Below are 27,992 nucleotides of genomic sequence, written 5' to 3'. Positions count from 1 at the left end.
GCTGCAAGTTTTATAACTTCTGTCTTCAATTTATACCAATTTAATAGGTTACAGAGGGATTGGTGGAAGTAGGATTGAAACTGTTAGCGGATTTTTGAGGAACGGAGGAACTATAGCTATTAGGAAGAATAGGGTTTGTATGGTTTAAAACCCATCTTTTGCATTCAATTCTCTCTCCCAATCTCTCATTCTCTCAAAAGTCAGAATCTCTCTTCCCGAGTTCCACTGTGTTGTTGTTTGCAATGATCATGGCGAGTAACGAGGCAGAGAGCAAAGAGGAGGGAGAGGAACAGGTAACAAAAGTTGCAGCCGGTGAAGACGAAGATACAGGAGCTCAGGTTGCTCCAATCGTTAGGCTTGAAGGAGTTGTTGTTACCACTGGAGAGGAAGAAGAAGATGTCCTTCTCGACTTGTAATCACTTCTCTTCCAATACCCTTCCGTTCATCAATTAGTATTATAGCGTCATTTTGATTTATTTACGAGCTTCTCCTTTTTTGATGGAGTTTTTATTTAGGGAAATTTACACATACCACCCCTGAGGTTTGACGTAAGGATATTTTCACCCCCCAGTTTTGGAAAATTCTGCATATCCCCCTGAGGTTTGCAAACGGTAACAAATAAGCCCATTCCATCAGTTCATGACTAACACTATTAAAAATTAGACTTGAATTGATGGAATTGCCCTTGTCTAAGAAGAACCCCAAAAAAAAAGAGGTGAATGGACAAAATTACCCTTACAAAGGAAAAAAAGAAAAAAAAACCTGCAACTCATCTTCCCCAATCGAATTGGGGAAGATGAGTTGCAGGTTTCAAAACCATAAGGGTTTCAAAACCATAAGGACAAACCCCTTCGATTGAACCCATTTGCACGTGGGGCAGACCTAAAGTGATTACCGCTGATTTCAATTTGAGAAATCTGTAGTCCAAAGACCACTTGATTTCTAGAGCTGTGGTGTTTTGGATCGTTCCAACAGACCTAGGCGACACCAAATCTGTAGATTTCAAGCTGTTTGAGACGGTTCCAGAGGCTGCAATTCGATTTCCCCTCATCTTCCCCAAATGAAGCACCAAGTGGTTTTACAAAATTTCAAGATTGAAGCACCAAATGTAGAGCAACCCATTCCTTTTTCTTTCCTCCTACTTTTTCTTCTCCTTCTGCTATTTTTCCCTCGCCGCCGCTGCCACGCCACCACCACCTCAAATCCTCCTTCTCTCAGTCCCCTGTAGCCCCGCCACCATCCTCTCCAGTCTTCTTCGCCACATCTCGCACCCAACAGATGGCTGTTGGACAAGTGTGTGTCCATCAAACCCGGTTCGGTCTGGTTCAACCCAGTTCACCTTTATATTGAACATTTATACAAAATTAGTTTGATATTGTCACATGCGATATAAACTTTTTTAGCATTATGTGTCCCTAAGTTTTACTTAAAATGGTAGTCACAACTAGGGGTGTCAATAAAGCCCGGCTGGCCCGAACCCGCCCTGAGCCCGACCCGGACCCAGACCCGACCCTGATTTTTCAGCCCGAAGGGCGGGTCAGGGCTGAGTTTTAGTCTAACCCTGGCAGGGTCGGGTCGGGTTCAGGATAACACCTCGGGCTTGGCCCGGCCCGACCCTTTATTAGTTATAAATATATAATACTGTGTATATGTATATATGTAATTATAGATATCAGTATAACTGAGAAAAATTAAAAAGGAAAAGACAAAAAAGCCCTAAAGATAACTAAACCCTAAATCTGTTTTCAATGTTCGGTTTTCACTTTTCAAGTTTTTATTCGATTGACGCTGCTCATTGCCTTGCCCTTTCTCCTTCCTGCTTCAAACCTTCGATTCCCTTGACGATCAATCCCTCCAGGAGTCCAGGTACTAAAACTCCGGTTGAGATCGGAGGAGTGGAGGTCCGACATTGGGGTTTCCGTTTCTTCCCACTCAAAGCCCTCGAAGGAAGTCAAAGTTGCGTAAAATCGAGGGAGGAGACGACAGCAGCGAACGGAGGAAGTAGCGGGCAGCGAGCAAGAGAAAGAGAGACAGAGACCAAACACCTCTCCTCTCCCGAGCTTGCTAGGATACTTCTTATATTGACTTTTCTTTGGAAGACAAAAGTTGTGGGATTGATCACGAAGTCCGATGCCACCGATGCATCCTCCAACTCCCGATCGACATCTTCGCCTAATTTTCTCCCCAGTAACCTCCCTCTCCTCTCTGCGTTCCTCACGTTCTTCTCTTGCTCAATTTCTCAAGCTCTTCACCACTTGGTTAGTACTTTCTCCCACAACTTTTAACCCTATGTTTATTGTCTTCTTCCTCTTTTCTACAAATGAAATTATTTATTTAGATTTCATTAGTGTTTTGTCTCATTTGATTGTTTTCCTCAATGTGCCTGTGATAGGAGAATTCCTCTGTTTTACTTGATGCATCTCATATTGTTAAATGAATTTTCCTTGATGATTTTTTTTTTTCATATAGACATGTATTAATTTGATGGGATTGAAAACAAAAATTAGGGTCAGGGTCAGGGTCAATCAGTGCCAACCCGACCCTGCCCGACCCTATCAGGGTCGGGTCGGGCCGAGCCGGGTTAGGGAAAACTCTGGCAGGGTCGGGTCAGGGTTGAGGGTTTCTTGGCCCTGCCAGGGTTGGGTCAGGGTCAGGGTTTAGGTTAAGACCTCTAAGGTCAGGGTCAGGGTTTAGGCAGGCCCGGCCCAACCCGACCCATTGACACCCCTAGTCACAACTAGGGTTTGGGCTGGGCACCCTTATTATATGGTCGTCGCATTGGGTATGCCCAGACATGTGATGTCAGGATACAAATGCGAGTGCTCACATGTTTGATGTGTGCATTGGCGAAGAATCTACTTTGTCGATTCCCTCATGTATTACTGCCAAATGTAGGAAGGGATAGACATGTGTCACCGACACCCTGTGCCTGAGAGAACCCTGTCACTGCTAAATGTGATCGCATTCTTTGGTTCATCAATGACTGAGACTCAAGCGAGTCAAAGCCGGTGTTCTGGAAATGCGTGATCACTTTGTGAGTGAAGGAGTTATCCAACATGGTCACCACTGCCCGATTGGAGAACACCAAGATAGAGGCTGTCTGTGCATGGTCGGATCGGAATCTGGATCCAGTGCCATTTTGGAAATGGTTTTGCAAAAATCTATTTTACATAAAATGATAGATTATTTATAATTATTTTAAATAAAGTGTTTTATCGAGTTTTGCGGGACCCGATCAGATGCATAGACGCTCGTATATGGACATGTACTATAGATTTGGGTTTGGCAGTACATGCGTACATGCCCTAGATTCCATAATGATGGTGTTGATTAGTGGGGGGTTGTATATGATAAATTGTTATCATATAGGGAGTTATTTGGAATTTTCTAATTTAATTGATTCTTTATTTAAATAATGGATTAGGTGCTAATTGTAATTATTCATTAATAATTAAATAAAGAATCTAAATAATACTTTTCCTATTAGATTCTGTTTCTTCACCTGTGTAGCACTTTGAGTTTAAACAGAACTGCCAAACAAAGAGAGAGAGAGTTAGACTCTCACACGGGTTCTATTAAATCCTAATAATATATATAGGGGACCAAAATGCAGAAGAGAGAAGCTCTCCGCGTTTTTGAGCAGACACTCTCTCTCCTACGTTTTTGATTTCTCTCTCTCCCTCTTGTGATCTCTCTTCTTCTTCTGGCTTCTCTCCCCTGTGTTTGAGAGTTAGGGTTTGTGAAACCCTAGATCTGTACTGAGGAGTTTGAGGGCATCTGGGATTGGCGTGTAGAACTTTGGTAGCACCATTGGAGGTTCAGATCTGTTTGCTTGGAGCGCTCACTGGAGGAAGAACCACTGTCTATTGGAGGAGCAACACTTGAGACTCACCAGGTTAGCAGTTCTTTATTAATTCCTTCAGTTTATTGATTATTAATATTTTTGGGATGCGAAAGAAACTTGAATCGATTTAATTCCGCTGCGCATTCGAGTATGGGATGGATCCCTCTTGCCATGTGATGGACTAGAGATGAATTTCTCCGTCCCTATTGTGATAATTAATTTTATGGAACGCAATAAGGAAGGAGAAACCCTAATAGGGATGCACCAGGGCTCCCATGGGTGACCATGGGAAACCCTAAAATTTAATGGGGCACCCATGGGACACCATGGGATAACCCAGGGCATGCAAAACCCTAATTTTTCTGTATATTGGTTTCCCTAGGGAACCATGGTTTGATCCCTGGACCGTTGTTTGACCAACAATGGCCACCGTTGTTGCAATCGCATACGCAATCATGCCACCATCCATGCACTAGCATACCAAGCATCGCCACAAGCCGCCCACATCCATATCTTAAAAAATTAGAGAAAGAGAGACAGGGCGGAGGTGTACAATTAAAAAAATAAGAGAAATGGGAGATGGAGAGGAACCCTGATCTTCTTCGTTTCTTCAAATGCCTCTGTTGTAGGGTGTTATCAGAAAATGGGTTTCAACTTTGGGTTCAAGAGAATGGGGCAGATGAAGACCCGAGGGACATCGGGCAAATCCAGCTCTTGAATCATCTTCTTCAAATCCAATTTCTCACCACCACCACATCCACAAATCGCACCTCCACCACCCAAAACCCCATCTTTGACTCCGATTTCCAGATCTAGAACATGCCCACCGCCACCCAACTCAAACCTCATATCTACATCCCTTCTCATGTCTATTGTAATACTTCTCTATTAAGATTTACAGGTATGCCATATCTAGGCACCATAGATATTTAAGTAAAATTTCCCCGAGTGGTCAAATTAAAAGGCACGAGCTAAAAGAGGTTTGAGGCCTGCAACTCATCTTCCCTAATCGATTGGGGAAGATGAGTTGTAGGTTTTGGTTTTTTTTTTTTTTTTTTTTTTTTGGGTTTCTTCGTAGAAGGGCAATTCTGTCAATTCAAGTCTAATTTTTAACAGTGTTAGTCATGAACTGACGGAATGGACTTATTTGTTACCGTTTGCAAACCTCAGGGGGGTACGCAAAATTTTCCAAAACTGGGGGGTGAAAATATCCTTTCGTCAAACCTCAGGGGTGGCATGTGTAAATTTCCCTTTTATTTATATTGTTGGTGAATTTATCTGATTGTTTGATTTTTCGATTTCGATCGGTCCTATTCGTATGCAGAAAAGCAAAACTTTATCGATTTGACAAGGAAGGGAATCAGTGGAAAGAGAGAGGTGTTGGAACCGTGAAGCTTCTGAAGCACAAGGAAACAGGGAAAGTTAAGTCTTCAATGCTTCTTTGATGTTCTTTGAACCTGGTCAAAAATGGGTTTGGTGAGGTTATCTGCTTTCAAACTAAATGATTTGGGGCACCATTGCGATTCGTGAAATTGAAATTCAGGCATTGTCTTCTTCGGCTGCCACCGAATCATTCGTCCAACCTCGTCACCGCTGCGACTCGAAAAGTCCCCGCTAGTGTGCTGCTATTGCTGCAATCTCAAGAGCCTCCCTTCTCTTTGCTCGATTGGTTCTCCTCCTCTACCTTCTTCACACCTGCACAGCCCACAACCACCATCTTCTTCCTCGCACTAATCGTTGCAACCCTTCTTGTCGCCTCTATGTCTCCACCTACAAAACCTCAGGGGTGGTGTGTGTAAATTACCCTTGAAAGATTCAGCGCAAAACACTAACTATTCAACAGTCTACCGTAAATCTTATCATCTACTCCAGATATTGAGCAGGTTACATTTTCTTTTCACTTGTTTTTGCGCACTTAGGTTATGTTTGGTATGCATTCCCATTTTGAGATTATACAGTTTCATTTTCAAAATGTATTTTGGATACATATTCAGCTTAAGTGCATTCTTAATTTCAAATTGCTTTATCTCTTAATCAGATTCTTTTTATAGAGTTGAAATACGGTTCTCATATTTCATCGAACAATTTAAGGGCATTCTCTCACTGGTTCAGTCTTCAGTCTTGACCTTGGTTGGCCATGGTGGCATCCCCTAATCACCCAAAAGAACAAGGAGGAGAAGGCGTCGAAGGGATTAGCTCAAATGGAATTCACATAAGAGAGTCGGCCATTAATGGAGCTGAGATTAAAAAAAGAGAGGGTAAATTACACATCACTCCCTAATTTTTTAAAATATTCATCCGCCCCCCTCTACCTAACGGTGTTAACTTAAATAAATAAAAAAAAGTGAAATGACAAATTTAACCTCAAATTTTAACTTTTCAAATTTGACTTTTCATTTTCATTTTCACTTATCATCTCTCTTCTCTTTCACGATCTCTTCTGTCTCTCTCTCCCACTCTCAAAGAAGCCATCGGAGATGGAGATGTTGTCGCTGTGCTGTGAGCGCGAGGAGAAACCAGAGAAGCCGCCAGAGATGGAGATGTCCAAGCCAAACATCAAAGAAGAAGTCTTGGGTTTAAATCTTGGAACGACAAGATTTTTATTGTTGATTTGGTTCCTGACCTGTTTTTTCGTGGAAATTAGGTTTTTCAAGTTCATCGCCTGGATTGATCCTACTGAAGAAATCGCAATATGAGCATCGATAGCCTTAGGGAAGGGGAGAATTAGGGGAGGTAAAAGTAGTAAAACAGGTCTCAAACGCTAGAGACGATCCGAAGCAAAGATTGACGGCTTACATGGGGTCGGCCCTCCAATCCAGAGTCAACCCAGCTGAGAATCCTCCACAGGTGGTGGAGCTCGGCAGCACCGAGCACATGTTTGCAACACAAATGTGGTATGAAGCCTCCCCCTGTTTCAAACTCGGGTTCATGGCGGCCAATCTAGCAATCCTAGAAGCCACAAGAGAACAACCCAATAATGTCCATGTCGTGGACTTTGATATCGGACAGGGCGGCCAGTACATGACCCTCATCCATGCTCTTGCAGAGAGACAATCGGGCAAGCCCACCACCGTCAATGAACCTTGTAGCAACCCAAACGAAAAGGAGTTATGAGCCGTCGGTGATCGGCTGAAAAAGCTAGCCGATTGAGTGGATGTCAACCTTAAATTCAATGCCGTGAGTCGTAGAATCACTGATCTGGACAGGGAAGCACTGGGGTACAATGCCGACGAGGCACTGGCGATGAATTTCGCATTCAAGCTGTACAGAATGGCAAACGAGAGTATATCAACGGAGAACCCCCAAGACCAATTGCTGAGACTGGTGAAAGGGTTATCCCCTCTGGTGGTGAAGCTGGTAGGCAGGAGATGAATACCAATACAGCGTCGTCCAGAGCTCAGGTGGGCGAGGCCAACGCCTACTACGGTGCTTTGTTTGACTCACTCGATGCAACGACTTCACGAGACCCATCTGGCAACATCTCCGGCTTAGCAACGAAACCCTAGAAAACCCAGAGATCAATTTAAGTAACGAGGAATGAACCCACCATTAAAAGGAACTTAAAAGAAACTTAACGGTGGGTTTAGGATGCTTTTTGCAGATTGGATCCATGGTTGATGCAAGAAGAGGGGTAAGAGATGCAAGGACCAGTGCCGGTGGGTTGCAGGTCATATGAGGAAGATGACTGATTTTAGGGTTTTTAGTTACAAAGATACAATCCTAAATCAACACTGGTCAAGGGTAGTTTAGGAATTTAAATTTATTTAACAGGCTAACATCATCGCTTAATAGTATAAAACTAACGATAGGGATTGATTTGTCACATTGGGGTCTAATACAAGGGATGATTTGAGTATTTAAAAAAATCAGGAGGTGATTTGAATTTAGTTTCAAAACCAAGAGGAGACATGTAATTTACCCAAAAAAAGAGTACAATAGATCATCTCAAAAGAAGTTGTCTTAACATTTCAATATCTCCTTTTCTTGGTTTTTGTCTTCATTCCTTTTAACCATTTAGTAATTTGTCATCATTGCCCTAAATAAATGGACATTATTTCTATTTTCTACAACTTTTTTATTCATGAATGGAAGGAGGGTAGACTTAAAATCCTAAACAATTTTGTACCAAGTAGGAGGTAATCCCCCTCCCCAATAGGTGCAAATATGTCATTTCTTTGAGGAGAGAGATAGGCACAGGGTGGCGCTAGTGTAGACCACACTCTCGAACAGAGAACATTATTCCCTTATTTGTAAATGTACTTAATGTTATGTCATTTTCAACCGGTGTCATTATCTTACTTGTGTTTCATGTATACATATGAAATGACATATGTTACCTTCACTAAAAGAAGAAATGTGTTATACTACAAGGATAAAAAAAGTAAGGTTACAAGTTAATTGACATCTTAAGATAGGTCAATAAGAAAATCGCTTTTGTAATACTCATGATTGTCTTGAATAAATTGATAAAATATAGATTGGGTGGGTAATTTGGTAACTTTTTCAAATTTCAATCTTATTCGACCTAAATTAACATGATAATGCAGTTGAACCGGACATGATTTAATCCATTTTTTGAATGAGAAAGAAGAAAGGCATGGGGTCTATGAGGTGAATTAAAATGTGTTCTACAACAATGGTTGCTTCTTTTTTTTGGGGGGGGGGGGGGGAGGAGGGGGGAGGTTGACTAAATAATCTTAATGTTCAATATTGTAGTTTCAATGACCAAAATGTGCACAATCACAACATATAGATAGAAGTATGCACCATGGAAAGATATGGATGGAAGTGTGCCCTATGGAATCACATTTTCATTGGGAAAAAAAGTACTTTTAGTGAATTGTGTGGTCCATATTTTCCCATTGATTGCTACTTAGGTTTAAGTTGTTGATGGTGTCATGCAGATAATTGAAACTATCATAGCAAGTATTGAGGTCATTTTTCATTTTTTCAGGGGGTTTCTAAATCAAAGTTATTATTAACCCTTTTTTGGTTTCTTTAATATTTTTTAAATACAATGCCTAATATGTAGCGATGTTCTTCGCCCGGGAGTGCTTGGGGTGCAGGCTGTGCCCAAACACATGAGGTGGGACGGGGCGGTCATTTCGCCCACCCCCCATGTGTTTGGGCGCAAGTGCAGAGAACATTCCCCTATGTATTATTTAAAATAAGGAAAATAATAAAATTTTTAAAAACACTTCATTCTTTAGGTTATGTTTGAATGCCAAAAAAAAGAAAAGAAAAAAATTCAAAAAAATTGAATTTGAAGAGAGGAATAGACACGTAAAACAATCATTGCATCATCATGACTTTTCTCTCATTATATTTTTCTTTTCTTGGCATCCAAACATAGCGTTAATGGAAAAAATTCACAATGACATTAATGTACAATTGTCCACTTGCATTGTTTCCTGTCTTCTATTTTGACCATTTGGGTTCATACGAATAGTATACTATTCTGCTCTTCACCATTGGCGTGGTGTGAGAGATTCCTTAATTTTGGTGTCGTAAGGAACCCTCTCTCCTCTCAATTAACACCACATTAAGACTAGTCATCATTTTATACAATTTTCATCACAAGAAAAGAAATGGAACAAATGTGGGTAGAAAAAATAAACAAAGCAAGGGATGAAGAAGCATGGTTTCAAAGAAGAAAAAGCGTGGAATAGAAAATTAAAAAGGAAAGGAAAGATCTATAAAAAATTGCAAGAGTTTACTAATCACAAAAAGTATAGGGCAACATGAATTAAAAATTAGTAATCTTTCTTTCTATCTAAAAAAAAAATATTAATTAATCTTTAACAAATCTCAATCGTTGAGACTCTTGCCCCAGGGTCTGGCTGCACCTAGGTTGAGACCTTAGTTTGAGCCCAACCGCAACCTTACCCCGACTTTAGGTAGAGCCTCCTTTCGTACCCGAACCCACGACCACTAGATTGCAATAAAGCATACACAATGCAGTCTGGAAGCGTTTTTTTTTTCTCTATTCCAACCCAAAAGCCTTTACGTTTACCCGCAAGCCTAAACTGTTATAGTGTTAGGTAGGGATAACCCATCATGTGTTGGCGGAATAAGACTCCAACATGAAAAAACTGCATGAGAAGGAACAAGAATCATGAGTTTTCAGAGTGTATCGAATATGGATTTGGATCCTTTGTGGCCTGGGGTGGACCGGCCATCGTGTTGCGCTCAACTCACAGGCACCACAATGAATTTCATGCCAAACCTATAGTTCGTAGACAAGTTCCTTGGTTTTTGAATTTTGAACGGCAATTTTGAATTGAGCTCGTCTATCAACCATTTGATCAACATGAAATCCACATGGTGGCCTATGAGTTGAGTGCAAAATGATGGCCACTCAACCCCAGGCTCTAGAGGATCCAAATCCTTCTAATATACAATCTCTCACATAATGAGCCTTGGTGTCACACAAACTTTTTCAATCCTATTTTGACCATGTAGATCCATGTAGATGATACCATTCTCCAAACTCTCATTGGTATGGCATGTAGATTCCTTCATACACTAGTGCCGTGGAAACCATCTCCCATATTTTTAATCCCTATTGTATGTTCTAAAGTCTGGATCATTATCCATTGCTCTAACTATAGCGCTGCTATACTCATCGTGCGGCACTGTAGGTGCCATATGTGCACAGCAGACCCCACATGGCACACATGGTACCTGTAGCGCCGCAGGATGAGTAAAGCAGCGCTGCAGTTTGCAGCAGCGGATAGGTCTAACGGTTAGGTCTAACCCCTTCCATCCTACCCCACAACGGCTCAGCCATACCGGTAAGGAAAAACAGCTTGGTTATTCTCATGTACTAGTTGGTTGACTAGAGAGAGAGAGAGAGAGAGAGAGAGTATATGTAATCCTGTTTCTTGAAATAGACCTTTTAGCGTAGAGTTAGTGTATGGTCTCAAACAAATGGGTGAGAGGATAGGAGTCGGAACCTTAACTCACAGAGTGGCCATGGCTTCTCCTTCTCCTTCAACCTTCTCTAAAGCTCTTCCTACCTTCAACAGCCTCACCTTCGTGACTCGGAAACGCATCTATGGAGTTGACTCGTTTAGAACTCGCCTATCCATAGCTTCCTCTCTTCCAGTCAGAGCTTCTGTATCCACAGAGGAACTCCCAACCTCCTCAGGTACGGCATACCCTTTCTTCGGTCTTCCCTTGCCACCCCCTTCCCTTCTCTCTCTTGAACAGTTTGCATTCGAAACTCCGCCTCCTTTAACTTTGCACAACTGAAAGATTGACATTGAATCACTTTATACGGCTTTGTTCTTAAAAATTTCCGTGCTTATTTTTGCTTATAGCTTTGTCATTGTTTCTATTAAAATGAGATTCTTCATTAGCTCTCCCTGTTGATTCCCCCTTGTGTGCGGCCATGATCACTCTGTACTACTTTGTTTACTTATTGAATGGAATGTTTTGCATTGTTTGAATGTGTCTCTGTTTTTTTTTAATTAATAGTTGGGCTTCTTGCAGCTACGTATAAGGGCGTCGAAAATCTGGTAATTATAGGTTCAGGTCCTGCTGGATATACAGCGGCAATATATTCGGCCCGGGCGAATTTGAAACCTGTTGTATTTGAAGGTTATCAAGTAGGTGGTTCTCCTGGAGGTCAGTTGATGACTACCACAGAAGTGGAGAATTTCCCTGGATTTCCTGAGGGGATAACTGGGCCGGATTTGATGGATCGGTAAATGAATTAATCCTTTGCAGTTCCTTCTATGCTGTGGGTACCTTCTATACTTCAATTGAGTATTGAAGTGGTCAGATTATAATGACGTATGCTTGTCCATTTCGTTCACTAGGATGCGGAAGCAAGCTGAGCGTTGGGGAGCAGAGCTCTACCAAGAAGATGTGGAATATATTGATGTGAAAAGCAACCCCTTTACCATAAGAAGTAGTGAACGTGAGGTGAGATGATATTCAACTATGTAGCTTTCATGTACTTATTTTTTTTGTTTGATTGTATATTGGCTTATGAAATTAAGGAGGGAGATAGCAATTGCTTCTAATAAATGTTTAAAATTCTGGTGAATTTCATTTTGATTGCCTATGCAAATGCACGAATTTATTGTGTTTCAACAAATTTTGAATTTTGTCAGAGACTCATGATTTAGGCCAAGAATGAAGCTGATACTATAAATGTGCTTTGGATGTAGAAGAATCATTTCCATGCATTCTCTTTAGCCAATAAGAAAGGGTCAATATTGGAAGTATTTAGGATGTTATTCAACAAAACCTTGAATCTGCATGTAAGTCCCTGAAATTTTGGTAAAATTATGGTCTTCCATGACAGTTTCATCATACCAGACACAAAAAATGGCATTTCTTGAATCTCCCTCCGCAAATGATGGAGTCATGGAAAAGTCAGATTTTTTTTTAAAGTTTAAAGAAGCCACAGATCTGCCTTATTTGAATCATTAATTCATATTAGGCAAGAGAAGATTTTTCCAGCATCATATATCTTCTCTTCTTAATAATAAGTGGGTATTGGGGAGGCTGGATTTCCCAAGGTGTGGTTATCAAAACTGAGATGGTCATCCTTCTTTCTGGCTTGTTCCAGACTTTCCCCCTCTTTGTTCTTGATGTGCACTCAAAGTGTGCAAACGACTTCATTATTGGTGAAGACATGGTTCATGCCTAGAAAGAAGAAATGCTATCACTTAATCATCTTTTATTCATTGGGGCATGGCCAGGGACACAGATGAGCTTGCCTGTTCTTCTTATCTTGGGCTTTCCTTGCAATATGTTAGAAAGTTAGAGTGTACCATGACAGGGGGAATGTCCCTATCGTGGCTTAGTTCTTCTTGTTAGTAGGTTGCCTAGGGTTGCCTAGTTAGATTAGGTTTTCTTTCTAATTATTTTTGTTTATTTAGATAGGCTTTTAGTATTGTTTTGTTTCTAGGATTCCTAGTGGTCCTCTACTTTTGTAAACTTGATTACATTATAAATACAATCGGTGGGGTACAGCCCCATGCAATATCTCCTCTCTAATCAACCATTGTACAGCCTTCTTACATTGTTGCAAGAAGAATGCACCTATTATTAACTTTCCTATGTCAATTAAGACATAAAAAAAATTCTTAATTTTTTCCTTCGTCTTATTTATTTTCTTAATAAAAACTATTTTGTATTATTTTTCAAGAAAAATGATTACCTAATTAATTAAGGAACAACATAATAATAATCACTATCTCTACAAAATAAATTTTGACCTGTTGAAGTTGTAGATTGGCCAACAGTACCTAATATATAAAAAATTGAAGGCTAACTAATACATATTTAACCTATTTTTTGTAAAAATTAATTTTGGGGAAAAGGGTTTACCTACAAATTTGAATCTTGCACAATTCTTCACTCAAATCCAGCAATTGATGGATGTAGATGCATTGTACTGCTCCACAATGCGTTGATACAGTCAATGCTTGGAGCTTTTTGGCCCAAAAAAATCAGATTTCCAGGGCTTCCCAATGGTTTTCGTCGAAACGCAGGAATGGTCAAAATTTTAAACAAAATTTCGATCAAAGTAACATAGTATATAATGGCATTGTAATGTTTCGCCGAAATGACAGAAATATGTCATTTTGACCAAAATATCGGTCGAAACTCTAACTCATTTGATGCGCACTGTGTTTTGTTTTGAGCCAGCTCGAAACCAAATCAATTCGCTGACTTTTCGAGCCATGTTCTTAACATTGCACTCAAGTTGTATATTTGTTCTATACATGACCTATTAGAGGATGGAGTATCATTTGCAAATTGTAAATGGTTAGGTGACCATTAACCATAAACCCTTAGTTAGCTTGCTTAAACTCCCATCACCAACCTGATGAGATAGCGTCTCCTTGATGGTATTCCTAGTGCTAGAAAAGTAGCCTGTTTGAAAACCTGTTTATGATGATCAAGAAAGTACCCATAGAAATTCATGTCATTGTCCATCTCATCCACTTCTGTATAAAAGGCTCATGTTTCCCATAGCATTTTCCCCTTTGCATATGCAACACGAAGGAAAATTTATTGAGGAAGATTTTTATGGGAGGGAATGAGGGAGTCTGTTAAAAGTAAGAGAGTTAACTTGACAATAAGTCCCATGGTTTTCATATTCTATTGTTTGGAGGTGATTCCGGTGTAGTGATTGGGTGCTTTTAGGAGCAGCCAATTAAACTTGGAAGCATGTTCATCTTGTTAGAGAGTTGAGCTTCCTGGTTACATCAATGAACGCCATGCTCAAGTCAATGGTGGATAAACTTGCTGGACAATGAGCATACAGGGATATCATATACTTTGGGAGGGTTTTACTCTGGTTAAACTTTTATTGTCATTTTTTGTTTGACAAGAAATGGAAAGACAAGAAAGAAAAGAAAAAGAAAAAAGGAAAAGGACAGAAAAGAAAGAGCAACTTGAAATTTTCTCTTGAGCGTTTGGTTGGCATTGAGAAGAAAATATCTTGAAAGGAAACTTTTCTTGCAAGAGAAGTGCAGAAATCTTATGGCTCTAGAAAGTAGAGAGAAAATGTAAAGTGGTGAGAAAATAGAAAATTGAGAATGTCAAGACAATTTCAAAATTCAAAACTAGAAGTTTCTTTTCTTCTCTTGCCAAACAAACACATTGAATATAATATTCCATTTTTTTTTTTGTGTTCTTTACTTCTCTTGCTAAACAAACATAGCCTTAGTTGTCTTTTTCTAGATTCTCTCTTGAGTCTCCTTACTAATGCCCTAGGCTCATATATTACTTTCCACCTCCTTCCCTATTAATCCTGCTACTCATTTTTTTTAAAGGGGGGGGGGGGGGAAGAAGAAGAATTCCCCCATAATGTCACTATGATCTTTGGGAGAAGTGAGGCATCTTATTTTACAAAGCCGCCAAACTACAATAGCCACACAAAAGAAACAATGGCCTTTGATGCTGAAGTGAGTAGAAGGCCGACCGATGAATCACTTTATTTCTAATGGCATCACATGCTTGACCTTGAGCACCTCAATATCACTATGATTTCTATTTGTAAACTTGTCTTGTATCATTTGTAATTGTTGTTAAGTTCTCTTTTTTGATTACTATTAGTTGCTTAGGGTCTACTTGGTTTCTGTTTCAGGTAAAGTGCTACAGTGTTATTGTAGCCACAGGAGCTACTGCAAAAAGGCTCAGGTTACCTCATGAGGACGAATTTTGGAGTAGAGGAATTAGTGCTTGTGCAATTTGCGATGGGGCATCACCACTGTTCAAGGGGCAAGTTCTTGCTGTAGTTGGAGGAGGTGATACAGCCACTGAGGAAGCATTGTATCTTACTAAATATGCCCGTCATGTACATTTACTTGTTCGAAGAGACCAACTAAGGGCATCTAAAGCAATGCAAGATAGGTGAGTAAGATTTAAGTTCTATTTTATTGCTTTTATTTATTGTTCATTTTTTTTTGTGTTGGTGTTTAAATTAAACAAGAGATAAAATGTTGTTTTGTCCTCTTGTTCTTATATGTACATTTTAATTATTCCTTAGTGCTATAATTTTATTTTGCCTTGTGTTGCAGTTTTGTTCTTTACCGTAACTTTTAGGCAGTTTCCATTACTAGTTCTCTTTCTACCAAACAAACCTTCTTCATACACAGTCTCAAGTCTTCTGGGATTCTGCAATTTTTCGATCTCTAATCTAGTCTTAAGTCCTCTGTGATCTTTCAGTGCTTGGATCACTGAAAAAATTATGTGGCGTATTTCTCTGAGCAAAATATTTGCTTATTTTATTATGATTTTTTGCTTTTTGGTGGCAGTGCTGGAAAAAAAAAAAATGAGTTTTAATTATTCCTTCATGCCATTTGTAGGTAGACCAAGTTGTAAAATAGTTGGAATGAAAGATAAACCAAGTTGTAAAATACTTTACTACCTATCTATATATTGGGGATTAATTTGATGATTTACGTAGGATGGAAGTTGATCAGGTTAGAGTAAGTCTTCCATTGCATTTGAAATGCTCATTTTGAACCCAACATAACTATTAAGTAGGTTAAAAAACACAATCTGAACCTTGAAAATACCATGCAGGTTTTGGTTGGTTGATTCTTTGTTGGGGTGAGGTCGATTTGTGTCAATTTATTGATTGTGTTAGTTATGTGGGCCCCAACCTAAAACCTGATAAGAAAGTGGTTTTAGTGGCTTGATGGGTTCTAGATCTAACATGGCCCAGATATCTTTACTAATGGCAGTTAAATGGAAGCTCAGCTTTTTGGGGGGGGGGGGGGAGGGGGTAAAATCACTTTACTATTGCCTCATGCCACAAGATTTAGTCCAGTTTACAGGTAGCACTTAACTGCTCAACTCCTGATTAATTTGAAGTACAAGAAAAATGCAGTGGAACATGGAAGCTAGTCAGATGTTTGGGTTTTATTACATTCTTATGCTTCATCTGATCTTAGTAAATGACTTCACCTTAGCCTGAGTCACAATTGAGCCTGAATGGTTCCAAGGATTTGATAAAGAAGAGGGGAAATCTTAGATAAGGTAGGAGTGGAATTAGATGCTAACAAGAATGTGGAGGTCAAAGTAGGGACATGAAAGATGTTTCAAATCACGTGTCTGAAGTTCATAAGGAATTGAGTCTAATCTTCTTGGTTGGTAAGGATTTTACAATCAATTAGTTCAGGTGGTTGACAGGACAAGGAACAAGCTGGTGCTGGAATGCCCTTGGTTCCATAAAAGAAGGATGATCCAATGGTCCCAAACCTGTACCTACTGGGATTACAAATTGTGTATCAGCAGGTAGTGTTAGTGAGAGTTGATTTTCTTTTATTATGTCAAGTCCTAGTTGGTTTAGGACTCCTAACACAGCTGGAGGTTTTTTAGTCAGTTTAGGAGTTGTTTTAAGACTTTTATTGGTCAATTAAGTAGCCAATTTGATTACCGGTAGGTTTAGGCTATTTCTAGTCATGTTATGAGTTATATTTGGAGGGTCTATATAAACTTTTGTGACCAGCCATTAAGGCATATAGATTTTATTAAAAATGTGGTTTTGCTGCTCAATACTCTGAGACTTCGATTAATGCTGTGGGATGCAGTCATGCAGCTGCTGCCTGGTGCGATGCTAGGTGGGTCAGTGGCTTCGACATGAATCTCAAGTCATATCCTTCTTATATGTTCTTATTCTAATCTTCTTCTTCACTGTTTAATTCCTGCAACAGGTCAGTTCTTAAGTTCATGTTATGCTATAAATCTGAAAACCTTCAGTTTCTTGTTGCTATTGATAATTCAATTCAGTTTTCATATTGTTCATTTGGATTCTACCCTGAATCTATTTATGGTTTCAATTTTTTAATCTTATCTCACTTCATCGGATTCCTAGTGTTACAAGGATTGCTGGTTTTCTTAGGTTTATTTCCTGATTTACAATTTCATTAGTAGATTCTGTTTTACATTATATCTCAGATTATTGTTCAGTTTCTGTTCTGAATTTTGTTAGCTTCTATTACTTAATCTGAGTGAGTTTATATGCTGATCTGAAATCATCCAATTACTGATATCGATTTTGGTTTTAGAAGTCCTATCTCAAGTAAGATTCCTCTGAAACTTGAGATCAGACCATTGGATCGAGTTCAACATTTGATATTCTGTTTCTATACCTGGAGAGTGTAACCCACTGAAATTTGATTCAAATCTGAGGTCTAGATTACTGTTTATCACTAATTCTTGAATTCTGGCCCTTATTTATTCACTGCAATTCTAGTTTAAGCCGAGTTTCTGAACCTAATCCCTTACGCTTCTATAAACCCATCACAAATGAGGACTGGCTGAGCCTTTTTGCTGCTTGTTTGCATTGGGGTCAGTTTATGGATATTCTTGTTCTTATTATTATTATTTTTCGTTTTCATTGAGAGCGGTGTTTGGAGTACTTTTCAGGATGCTTTTTTTTTTGGAAAAGCTTACTAACCTAGATTTGGGTAATACTTCTTAAACGATTCCCATACTTGATGACTCTTAAGTCCTAACACTCTTCAACTATGTTAAAAGGTTCTTTTAGTGTAATAGTAAGTACTCTTAGATTCGGCCATATTTGGGCATGGCTGGGTGCCATAAAAATCCAGCCATATGATAGGAATGGTGTCTTTGTTGGGTGGTAACTGTATCATGGACAAGGATGCCTCTACTTCTTACAGAAACAACATACAGTAAACTAAATTTGAAGTTGGTTTCCAAATTTTTGTATTGAATTTTACTAAAATAATTTCTTAGCACACCCACTAAAATCCAGCCATATGGTAGGAATGGTGTTTCCAGAGATTGATTTGTCCCCTGTGCCAAGAATTGTTTTTATGCCAATTCTTAGAAAAATAGTTTCTATTGAATCAACCAGAGCCTTAGTGATTACTAAAAGATATCCCTCCCATGAAGGTAGACAGTGGTGGTGTTGGTAATAGATAATCAATCACCAGTGATCACATATCCCTCTCTTTTCTCTCCCTCCTTCCTCCTCCGCCGGTGATTCTCAAACAGTTAACAAATGATGAAAATAAATCCTACCTTTTGTTCTCATCTTTTTTCGTCATTGCTAAAGTTATATGTCTGGTTTGTTGGGGATGTTGAAGAGATCTCCCCTATTTTTTGTACTCTTATCTCCATTCTCCCCTGTTAATATATTATTTTTGTTGTGGATAAAAGTTGTGGAGTTATTATTGCTTTCATTTTCCTCGTGCCTTGCATAAACCATTCTATTGTGGAACATGTTATCAAATGCTCCTATACACTATGATAACATACTCCAAGTATTCTTGATAACATACTCCAAGTATTCTTGTTTGCTTCAACAAATATGTAGGCCATAACCAAGGTTCAAGATCTCGGGTTTCGACCAGCTAGAAACCGAGATATGGTTGAAACTGGTCAAAACTTGGTCGAAACCAGTGATTTTTTCCCATCCAACTCGAGTTGGTGGTTTCGAGGCCCAGAAATGCGTTTTTTTGATCTAATTTTTTGTATACAGCCTATTTTTTACATTCTAAACACAATGCATGAACTATTTTCACACAAAAAACACTCAAAATGGTACTTATGGTTTTTTACCCAAGTTTGATAGTGTATATTGTTCTTGGACATTGACTGGAAACTAGGACAAACACTTATTTATGCCTAATATCAGTTAAGTAAATGGTTTTATATTTGGTATTTCATTTACTTAAGATATTATTCATAAATAAGCAAATATCCAATAAAAATAATTAAAAAATAAAATTCCTAAAGGATAAAAAGTCAACCTCCCAGTTCAAGAACAAAAACTAGATTTTCGATGGTAGGTGCATTTTTCAACTTTCTAATGTTGGGGTTTTTCTCAAATCTATAAATTCTATAAATCTTAATATGGTAAAACATTGCTAAAAACCAAAAGTGCGGTAAAATATTCATTTGTTTTGATGTCTAAAAAGTTATTTTGAAGGAGTTATGTTCTAGTCAAAGTTAATTTGGTGTGCGTGAATGCTATGGCTCTGAATGAAAATAACTTTTTGGACACCAAAACTAATGAATATTTTACCGCACTTTTGGTTTTTAGCAATGAATATTTGCTTATTTACTTAAATGATATTAGGCATAAATAAGTGTTTGTCCTAGTTTCTGGCATAAATAAGTGTTTGTACTAGTTTCAAGCCAGGTTTCCCCATGTTTTAATTGGCATAAGTGTTGAAACTTGCGAAATTACCATTATCTCGATTGAAACTGGTCGAAACTTCAAACCTTTTAAATTACAAGCAGGTTTCGTCTCGGTTTTCCATGAAACCGAGATATCTCGGAAATCTCGGTCGGTTTCGACCGAGAACTTGTTCCATGGCCATAACTATAGATCTATATACCCCTTATCCAACATTTTCTCTGGTCAAGAATTGCTTGATAGGTAATGTATAATGTTTTTTTTTTTGATACTGATGTGTTAGTCTTGATTGTTTAGAATGTTTTTATAGGGGAAATGACTCTTGTGAGTTAATTGATTGTTAATTAAGATCTGTATAGTAAATTTTCAACTCCCTGAATGTTTGTTTAACAGGTTGATTATGGCGAATGTTTCAGAGTTTTCAACAATCCAAATGTTACCTTGCACTTCAATACAGAGCCCGTGGATGTCGTTGGGAATACCAAAGGCCAGATGTCTGGGATTTTAGTTAAGAAGGTTGAGACAGGAGAGGAATCAGTCATTGAAGCTAAAGGTTTATTCTATGGCATAGGTCACACTCCGAACAGTCAGTTGTTGGAAGGGCAAATTGAACTTGATAGGGCAGGTTATGTGTTAGTGAAGGAAGGTACTGCAAAAACTTCTGTTGAAGGTGTCTTTGCAGCTGGAGATGTACAGGTAATGCTATCCCATAACGAGTTTTCCTTCTGACTTCAGTTTTATTCATTTGTTGTGTTACTGCTGCTATGTCACCTTCACCTTACTCAAGTCCTTTCATTCCATCTGTCCATTTGTTCAGTTTGTGGGTTTTGGAGGAGGCATAGTCCAAATACCTTACCAACTAGATGATCTTATTGACCTGCTTTTCTAAATCTCGTCAAGCAATAAACCTATCCTTTTCTCCCACCTGTCCAAACTCTGGAACTAGAATCTCTGATAATTATCATGTTATTCTAAATTCTCCATCTGCTCTTCCATAAGGTGGATCACGTATTTGATGGTTCAAATTGATGCTTTGGTTTACGTGTATAGTATGCAGGGGAGGTGCCCATAAGGCTTTATGTTACTACTAAATGCACATTTATTTCACTATTCAGTAATGCTATTACAGAGGGTTTGTGTTTCCAGTAAGCACGTTGATATTTGATATTTTCCTAATAGGTCCAACTGGTCCTCTAATTTTGACTTACTTTCAGTTATTTGGCGTACTAGGAATCAATGTTAGATTTTCTTATTGTGTTCTGTCAACAGGATCATGAATGGAGGCAAGCCATAACTGCAGCTGGATCAGGTTGTGTAGCTGCTTTATCAGTTGAGCGATATCTTGTGAGCAATAATATGCTTGTTGAGTTTCACCAGGTATTTTACTTCTATTGTTATTTCATTCATTGTATAACTTATTTCAATGCTTCTATAGTCTTGCTTTCTCAAAGGAACTCATTTTGTCAGGAGGAATCACTGTTTTTTCTTATCAATTTCTGTTTCTGGAAAGCTCATGGCTTTTTTCAAAAAACCGATTATGGGTTGAATTGATTCTTAATCACCTTAGCTATTTGAGTTTTCCTAAATATGTGGCGGAGTAGAAATGAGATGGATGGTAAAACAGTCAATGAAGAGGAAAGAAACATTGAATGTGTTTGGAGAGAGTTTGTAGTATGAAGCTCATGAAGAGGGCAGTTTAGTATTTATTTTTCAGTTCTGTTAGAAAATCCATTGGTAAATTTGAACTGCTTAAGAAATCTGAATCTTTCTTTTTTTTTTTTTGTGGGGAAGGGGTGGTGAGGATATTTCTCATGCTGTCTAATGCTGTATTCTTGTTGGAGCATTTGCGCCTGGGTACTTCCTTATGCCAAGTCCATGTGTACAATTTAGTGAGGAAAGGCAGGAAGGGAAGGCAGGAATACTCCTTATGAAACATGACTTGAGATTGTAGATGGAGGGTTGTTTCTGAGCATCATGTAGTTTATGGATGATAGAACTTGTGAATATTTCATTAACCTTAATTCTCTACACAATAGTAGTAGAGATTATATACAAGATATACAAGAGATTACACTTGATCTTATGAGATCCTAGAGATTGATATGCAATAGGAAACTAGGGATTACATAAGATATTGCCACATGTGATAATGCTGAGAATGGTAAGTCTTCTTATCCAAGGAATTGCACATGTGATAATGGAGAGAATGGTAACTGCATGGTAGGTGGAGAGAAAATAGGGAGAGAGAGGATCTCTCGGTTGATAATGGAATCAGTCTATAGTGGTGAGTTTGTTTGGAGGAAGTCTGTAGGGAATTGGAATTTTTCGATGGTGCCTAAAGTCAGGGAGAAACTTATAAATTTCGAATTTTGGTGGGATTTTGACCCCCACCAAAATTAAATCCCACCAAAATTGTAATGTTTTGGTTAAGTGGTCGAAAAGCCACAAAATTTGGTCCATTTCGGTGGCCAAAACCTGGAATTTGTTCTTCAACTTCAAGGATTGCCTATTTAAGCATGTTTACACATGCGTAGTTGTCAATGTGTGTCCAAGCACCTTGGTCTCCAAGGCAGGCACCGTGTTGGTGTTGCCTTGAGTCTAAGCCCCCTCAAACGCCTTGGATCGTCTAGATGCCATGACAACTATGTACATATGTTTGAATCATTGGATAAGAAAAATCCCAAGTGGTAGTATGGCTTCAGACCCTAGGTTGCTAGTGTATGATGTAGCTTACTGTATCCTTTCCCTTATATCACCTATTTTACACAGAATTTATCCCTAGAACACATAACATTTGATGACAACAATAGAAATATGCATTAGGAACGGAAAACCATAAAATTGGAAAGCATTCCACATTTAACAAAGTGGGAACCCATTTAACATTACACCAATGTCTAAAAATGCCATCATAGACAATAAGTACATTTTACAACTTGGCAACTATTTGTCATTCACAAGTTACAACCCTAGGCCTATGTCAATACCAATCCTCCGATTGTAGGATGATCACATTATACTAGGCCTGAAGAAATGCTCGAAGGCCACCACAACAGCCCTATAGGTGGCATGGCATTGTCAACATACTCAAGGTAACCCAACCTAAAATATAGATCACCGGACCGTGAACATGCATATGTGGTTGTCTATGTTGATGATATAATTGTTTTTGGTAATGATATGTCTGGGATTGCACATGTTAAGACATATTTACAATAGCGTTTTTAGATGAAAGACTTGGGTGCTCTTCGCTACTTTTTTGGTATTGAGGTCATTTGCAGTAAAAAAAGGTCTGTTTGTCTCAATGGAAATATGTCGTTGATCTTCTGAATGAGACAGGGATGCTAAGTTGTAAGCCTATTGATACTCCAATGGACCCTCATGTCAAACTTGGGGCGTCTGATGACAAAGATTTTGAAGATACACATCAGTATTGTAGACTTGTTGGCAAGTTTATATGTCTTGCTATTACCCGACCTAATATTTCGTTTGCAGTTGGTGTGATTAGTCAGTTCATGCAAATACCTGAGCAGGTTCACTGGGAGGCAACTTGCCGTATATTGAGGTGTCTCAAAGGTGCTCCCGAAAAGGGACTTATTTATTTTCGTCACAGTTATACTGATATTATTGGTTATTTTAATGCTGACAGGGCTGGAACTGATGGCACGTAACAAGATTTTCTAGTGCTGAAATAGAGTATAGAGCTATGACTCGCACTGCTGCTAAGCTAATGTGGTTTCATTCCTTTGTTCAGGGGCTTGGTTTCTCTATCAACAAACCAATGGAAAATTGGAAATGTTTTGTGACAACCAAGCTACTATTTACATTGCTAACAATTCTATTTTTCATGAGAGGACGAATCAGACTATCATTTTGTTTGAGATGCAATGATGAAGAAATTGATTTCTATTCCGTTCGTTGGTTCCCTCAATCAACTTTGGGATTTGCTTACCAAAGCTTTGTTCCGGAATCTTTTTCTTCAAGGGTGTTCCAAGCTAGGCTTGGGTGATGATGACTGATGTCTATGCTCCGGCTTGAGGGGGAATGTTAAGTGTCTCGGTTTCTATTGTATTTCTGATTTATAGTGAAGCTAGATGTTGTAGAGATGAGGGTGTTAAGATGGATGTGCGAAAAAACTAGGAAGCATAAAGTGAGGAACGGACGTATTGGAGCTGATGTGGGAGTTGCCTCGATCAGCGACAAGCTCCGAGAATGTCGTCTGAGGTGGTTTGGCCATGTGCAACGGAGGTCTGGGGACACCCTAATAAGGAGGAGTGATCTGATGCCGATGGAAGGAGCTAAAAGAGCTAGGGGCAGGCCTAAAATGACCATAGGTGAGGTTGTGAAGAATGACATGCATAGTCTGGGTCTTGTGCCAAGTATGACCTCGGATAGAGTCTATTGGAGGACAAGGATCCACGTTATCGATACCATGTAGCTAAGACTTTCCTGATTTCCTGGGCTATCCTCTGGGCTATCCTCTTTCCTCTTACTTTCATTTTTTCGTTTTCCATTACTCACTTTTCTTATCCCATTTCTTCATTTTTACTCTCATTTTTACAGTTTCTCTACTTTGTTTTGAAAGGATCCATGTAGCCGACTCCATTTAGTTGGGATAAGGCTGAGTTGTTGTTGTTCTGATTTATATTTCTTGTTATTTTGTGGTATTGCTTGTTTTGTTCTTAAGTTGGTTTAGACTTGCTTGATTATGATTATAAATAAGTAATTAAGGCCCCACGGTTTGTGTATCCATTTCACACACAACTGTGGGCTGTTCTCTATCCTCTCTTGACTTCTCTTCTTCTTCTCTCTTCCTGTCTCCATTGTTTCTGTGATTATTGCTTTCATATTGTCACAACAATGTTTTGCCGAAACATTTCAGCGAATTGACAAAATTTTCGGTATTTTTCGAAACATTACACTCCTCTTAACTTACAACATTCTGAACCACATTACATTCCTCTTAACTTAAATACAACATTCTGAACCACTTCATCGAAATTTGACACCTTTCGCACATTTTGACCAAGGGTTCTGAAATTTCTAGAGACTTCCGGCCCCGCAGCTGCAAGTTTTGGTCGGGAGACACTCCTCCTGGTCGGTCCATCACCTTAGTTTCTTACTTCAATATAAATATGTACCAAGTATCATCACTTAACAAGAATAATGTTAATGCTCTAATGCAGCTGAATGGTGGAACCTATAATAGTTGTCACGCCTAGGCGACACCTTGATAACTATGGAACCTATATGAGAAAGATGGGATTTTTTCCTGTCCGGTTCCCTGCCTGGTACGGTTGTCCAGTTCCTCTCACAAGGAGGTGGAAATGACGACTTAACCTCACTCGGGCAGTGTGTTCGGGCAGGGGGTAATGTCGTCATTTCTGGCCCCCTGTGAGAGGAACCGGACAACTGTACCGGGCAGGGAACCGGAGGGGATAATGATCCAGAAAGATGCACCTAACTTGAGGAAGATAGCACTGAAGGTGCTCTCCTGGACATGTTCCGCATCCGGATGTGAGCATAATTGAAGCACCTTTTCCCTTAACCATTCCAAGAGGCGGAACTTATTGGGTCACAATTGGCTTGAGACAATGGTTTATGTGCACTGCAACATGAGACTCAAGATGCAACACATACGCATGGGGATGGACAATTACAAGGACAAGGACCCAATCGAGCTCATCAACATCTTCCAAGAGGATATATATGTGTGTGCGGGGAGGGGGGGGATTTCTGGCTTTCCGTCCCTAAAGTCTCTCCCTCTCCACGTCTCTGATTCATGGTTTTCTTCCTTGTTCGTTTGTGTCCCTCCCCAGTATCCTATCTCTTTCCATTATGAGCTTTCTCTGTCTCGGGCCATTTCATTTCTTTCTTTCTTTGGCTTTGGGATTATTTCTCCTAAATAACAAAAATTATGCTGGAAAATGAATCTTGAACAAGCAAAAAGAAACACCCAAAAGGCTTCCTAATAAGGAGAGAGGATAACAAGGAGTGAATGACACTATCCACTGTATGCTATCCCCAAAACAAAGTTTACGACGGACAGTGGCTTGCTTAGCTGGGTCATCTGGTAATTCATTGCTCCTCATTAGCTTCCAAAGGAATGATATTTTTGCTAGTCTTTTTAAGTTGTAACACACCAAACCAATTGAGTAGGTTTGAATTTTCTCTGTTTTTGTTCTGAACCAATGCCTGGGAACTAAATTATGGCCAAGGTTTCAGGATGCCTTTTCAGTGGCATGTTGTTCTCAACCCCTATGTGTTTCTGAAGGAAAAGTATAGCAAACTTGCATGAAAGGATGTAGTTATTTGTGTCTCTATATTCACAATAGGGGATGGGATCTCATTGTTGGTAGAATATTCCATCATTGCTAAGCGATTGTCCTTTTAACAGACCATAACTGAAGAGGCTGAGAAGAAACTCACAGATAGAGATATACATGAGGGTTTTGATATATCGCTTACAAAGCACAAGGGTCAGGTAAATTGTTTACCGTCTCCATACATTTAGTCATTTCTTTAATGTTTTTTTTATCTTTTGCTGACTTGAGCTGGTTTTGGCAGTACGCTCTGAGGAAGTTGTATCATGAAAGTCCAAGACTTATATGTGTGCTATACACAGCACCAACATGTGGTCCATGTAGGACCTTGAAGCCCATTTTAAGCAAGGTATCATAGGCCCCCCCCCCCCCTCCCCACAACCCACACAGACAAAAAATAAAATTCTTCTTCTGTTTTTTAAAATCAATGGTAAGGTGGCTCCATTTTAACCAAGTGGTCACGGGTTCAAGTCTGGAAACAGCCTCTCTGCAAAAGCAGGGGTAAGGCTGCGTACATTATGACCCTCCCCAGACCCCACAGTGGCGGAAGCCTCATGCACTGGATACACCCTTTTCTTTTAAAGCAAATGAGTAAGAAGCTTTGCACCCTTGTAACCACTTGATATCCTTCTAAACCTCTGTAAAGTGCTTCACCGTACAACTGGTGAAGTTGCCTATCTGTCTAGGTTAGCACAAGCTGATAACTGAGTATATATGCCATTTCATTTAGGGCCTGAGCATCCGATTTTTATCTGGGAATTAAGAGAAGCTCTTGGAGAACTCAGCTTTTGCAACTTATTGATTGGGTCCAGTGGCTGATGAGTTATGGAATATCTAAATGTTCTTTCTGTCATGGTTGCTGATGTACTGCAGTATGGACATTGCTCCATAGTTATATTGTATGGCTTACAGTTATTGATATATCACTTTATTTATTGCAGGTGATAGACGAATTTGATCAAAATGTGCACTTTGTTGAAATTGACATTGAGGAAGATCAAGAGGTTGCAGAGGCAGCCGGGATTATGGGTACTCCATGTGTGCAGTTTTTCAAAAACAAAGAAATGCTCAGGTTGGTTTGCTTACTCTTGGCTAGCGGAATCCATTTCCATGGTTATCATGTCTGTTTGGATGTTGCATGCTATCTTGGCTGGTTCTCATTAGTTGCAGTTCATTCAATTGCTTTGAATTGCGTGATTGTTGCACCGTCTCTCCTTGGAGAGCCATTTTATAACTTACCTAATTGCTAGATTTTGGTAGTATTCAAAGGCTTAGCATGACATCTTAAATTTTGCTTCAGCAATTATAGAAGCATACTAGAAAGTTTGTTTTTCTAAGGTTGTGGGAATTCTATGAAAGGGACCCCCTGTGAGGCTCTAAAATCAACTGGAAATTAATGTTTTTCTCATTATCTTTTCTTCATGAAAGACCTGATTCAGCTTGGATGATAATTCGTGCTCTATTAAATTGCCAATTGATATACTGGAATCTGATGGTCCGGGTGTTGGTGGGTTTTAAGTATGAAGGTTTGCAGTTCATAGTTGTCAAGGCGGCGCCTTGGTCGACTTGGGCGCCTTGGACGCCTTGTTCGCCTAGTTGGTGTCGCCTTGAACTTTGACCCTCTCCACCGCCTTGGGTCGCCTAACCGCCGTGACAACTATGTTGCAGTTTGAAACCAGTGTGTACCATGGGCTTCAAAATTGCGGTTACCAAATTTACTGTATATGTAGATATATGAATCTATAAAGGTTTCTATGCATATTTATATGTAGAGAAAACATTAAGGGAACCCCTTCTTCCTACCTTTATATAGAATGGGTGCAGTCCTAGGGACAACTGTTGGGTTTTAAAGTACTGCCTTGACCCCGAAATAAGGGCAATCAATAGATGTTCCAGGAATGTCGGGCGGTCTCCCTAGCAGTGTTCTTATATTCATACTCTTTTGTGATCATTAACTTTATCTCCACTGCATATGCAGGACTGTACCAGGGGTAAAAATGAAGAAAGAGTACAAAGAATTCATTGGGGCTAACAAATAGTGGAGCTTGATTTTTGTGGCTAATGCATTCCTTTTTTATATGATTTTCTTCCTTCCAAGCAGGGGAGTTCAATATTATCTTGTATTGTCAATAATTTGATTGGTGCAATCATGCAATGCATAATTTGCAAAACAATTTTGAAA

At 39.3% G+C, this 27,992-nt stretch overlaps 2 protein-coding genes across 4 annotated transcripts; both read left to right on the top strand.

Annotated features, from left to right (window-relative positions):
- The first annotated feature begins 221 nt into the window (after positions 1 to 221).
- On the top strand, positions 222 to 5,289 carry LOC122643196 (ran-binding protein 1 homolog c-like). The gene is made up of 2 exons (XM_043836844.1): positions 222 to 412; positions 5,169 to 5,289. Exons 1-2 carry the CDS (start codon positions 243 to 245, stop codon positions 5,287 to 5,289), a joined length of 291 nt encoding a protein of 96 aa, XP_043692779.1. The 5' UTR covers positions 222 to 242.
- Positions 3,812 to 27,992, top strand: LOC122642747 (thioredoxin reductase NTRC-like). Of its 3 annotated transcripts, XM_043836326.1 has the most exons (11): positions 3,812 to 3,816; positions 10,747 to 10,994; positions 11,339 to 11,552; positions 11,668 to 11,773; positions 14,958 to 15,223; positions 19,904 to 20,183; positions 20,757 to 20,864; positions 25,882 to 25,971; positions 26,055 to 26,159; positions 26,752 to 26,882; positions 27,789 to 27,992. In XM_043836326.1, exons 2-11 carry the CDS (start codon positions 10,775 to 10,777, stop codon positions 27,847 to 27,849), a joined length of 1,581 nt encoding a protein of 526 aa, XP_043692261.1. In that variant the 5' UTR covers positions 3,812 to 3,816; positions 10,747 to 10,774; the 3' UTR covers positions 27,850 to 27,992. The 3 variants fall into 3 exon arrangements, with proteins under 3 accessions (XP_043692261.1, XP_043692262.1, XP_043692260.1); XM_043836327.1 differs by lacking the exon at positions 3,812 to 3,816 and having other exon boundaries at positions 10,719 to 10,994; positions 25,885 to 25,971; XM_043836325.1 differs by lacking the exon at positions 3,812 to 3,816 and having other exon boundaries at positions 10,719 to 10,994.

The sequence above is a fragment of the Telopea speciosissima genome, chromosome 10 (assembly GCF_018873765.1).
Source record: "Telopea speciosissima isolate NSW1024214 ecotype Mountain lineage chromosome 10, Tspe_v1, whole genome shotgun sequence".
Classification (NCBI taxonomy): domain Eukaryota; kingdom Viridiplantae; phylum Streptophyta; class Magnoliopsida; order Proteales; family Proteaceae; genus Telopea; species Telopea speciosissima.
The sequence above is the reverse complement of the archived record's forward strand: the minus strand, read 5'-3'. Positions and strand labels throughout refer to the sequence as shown.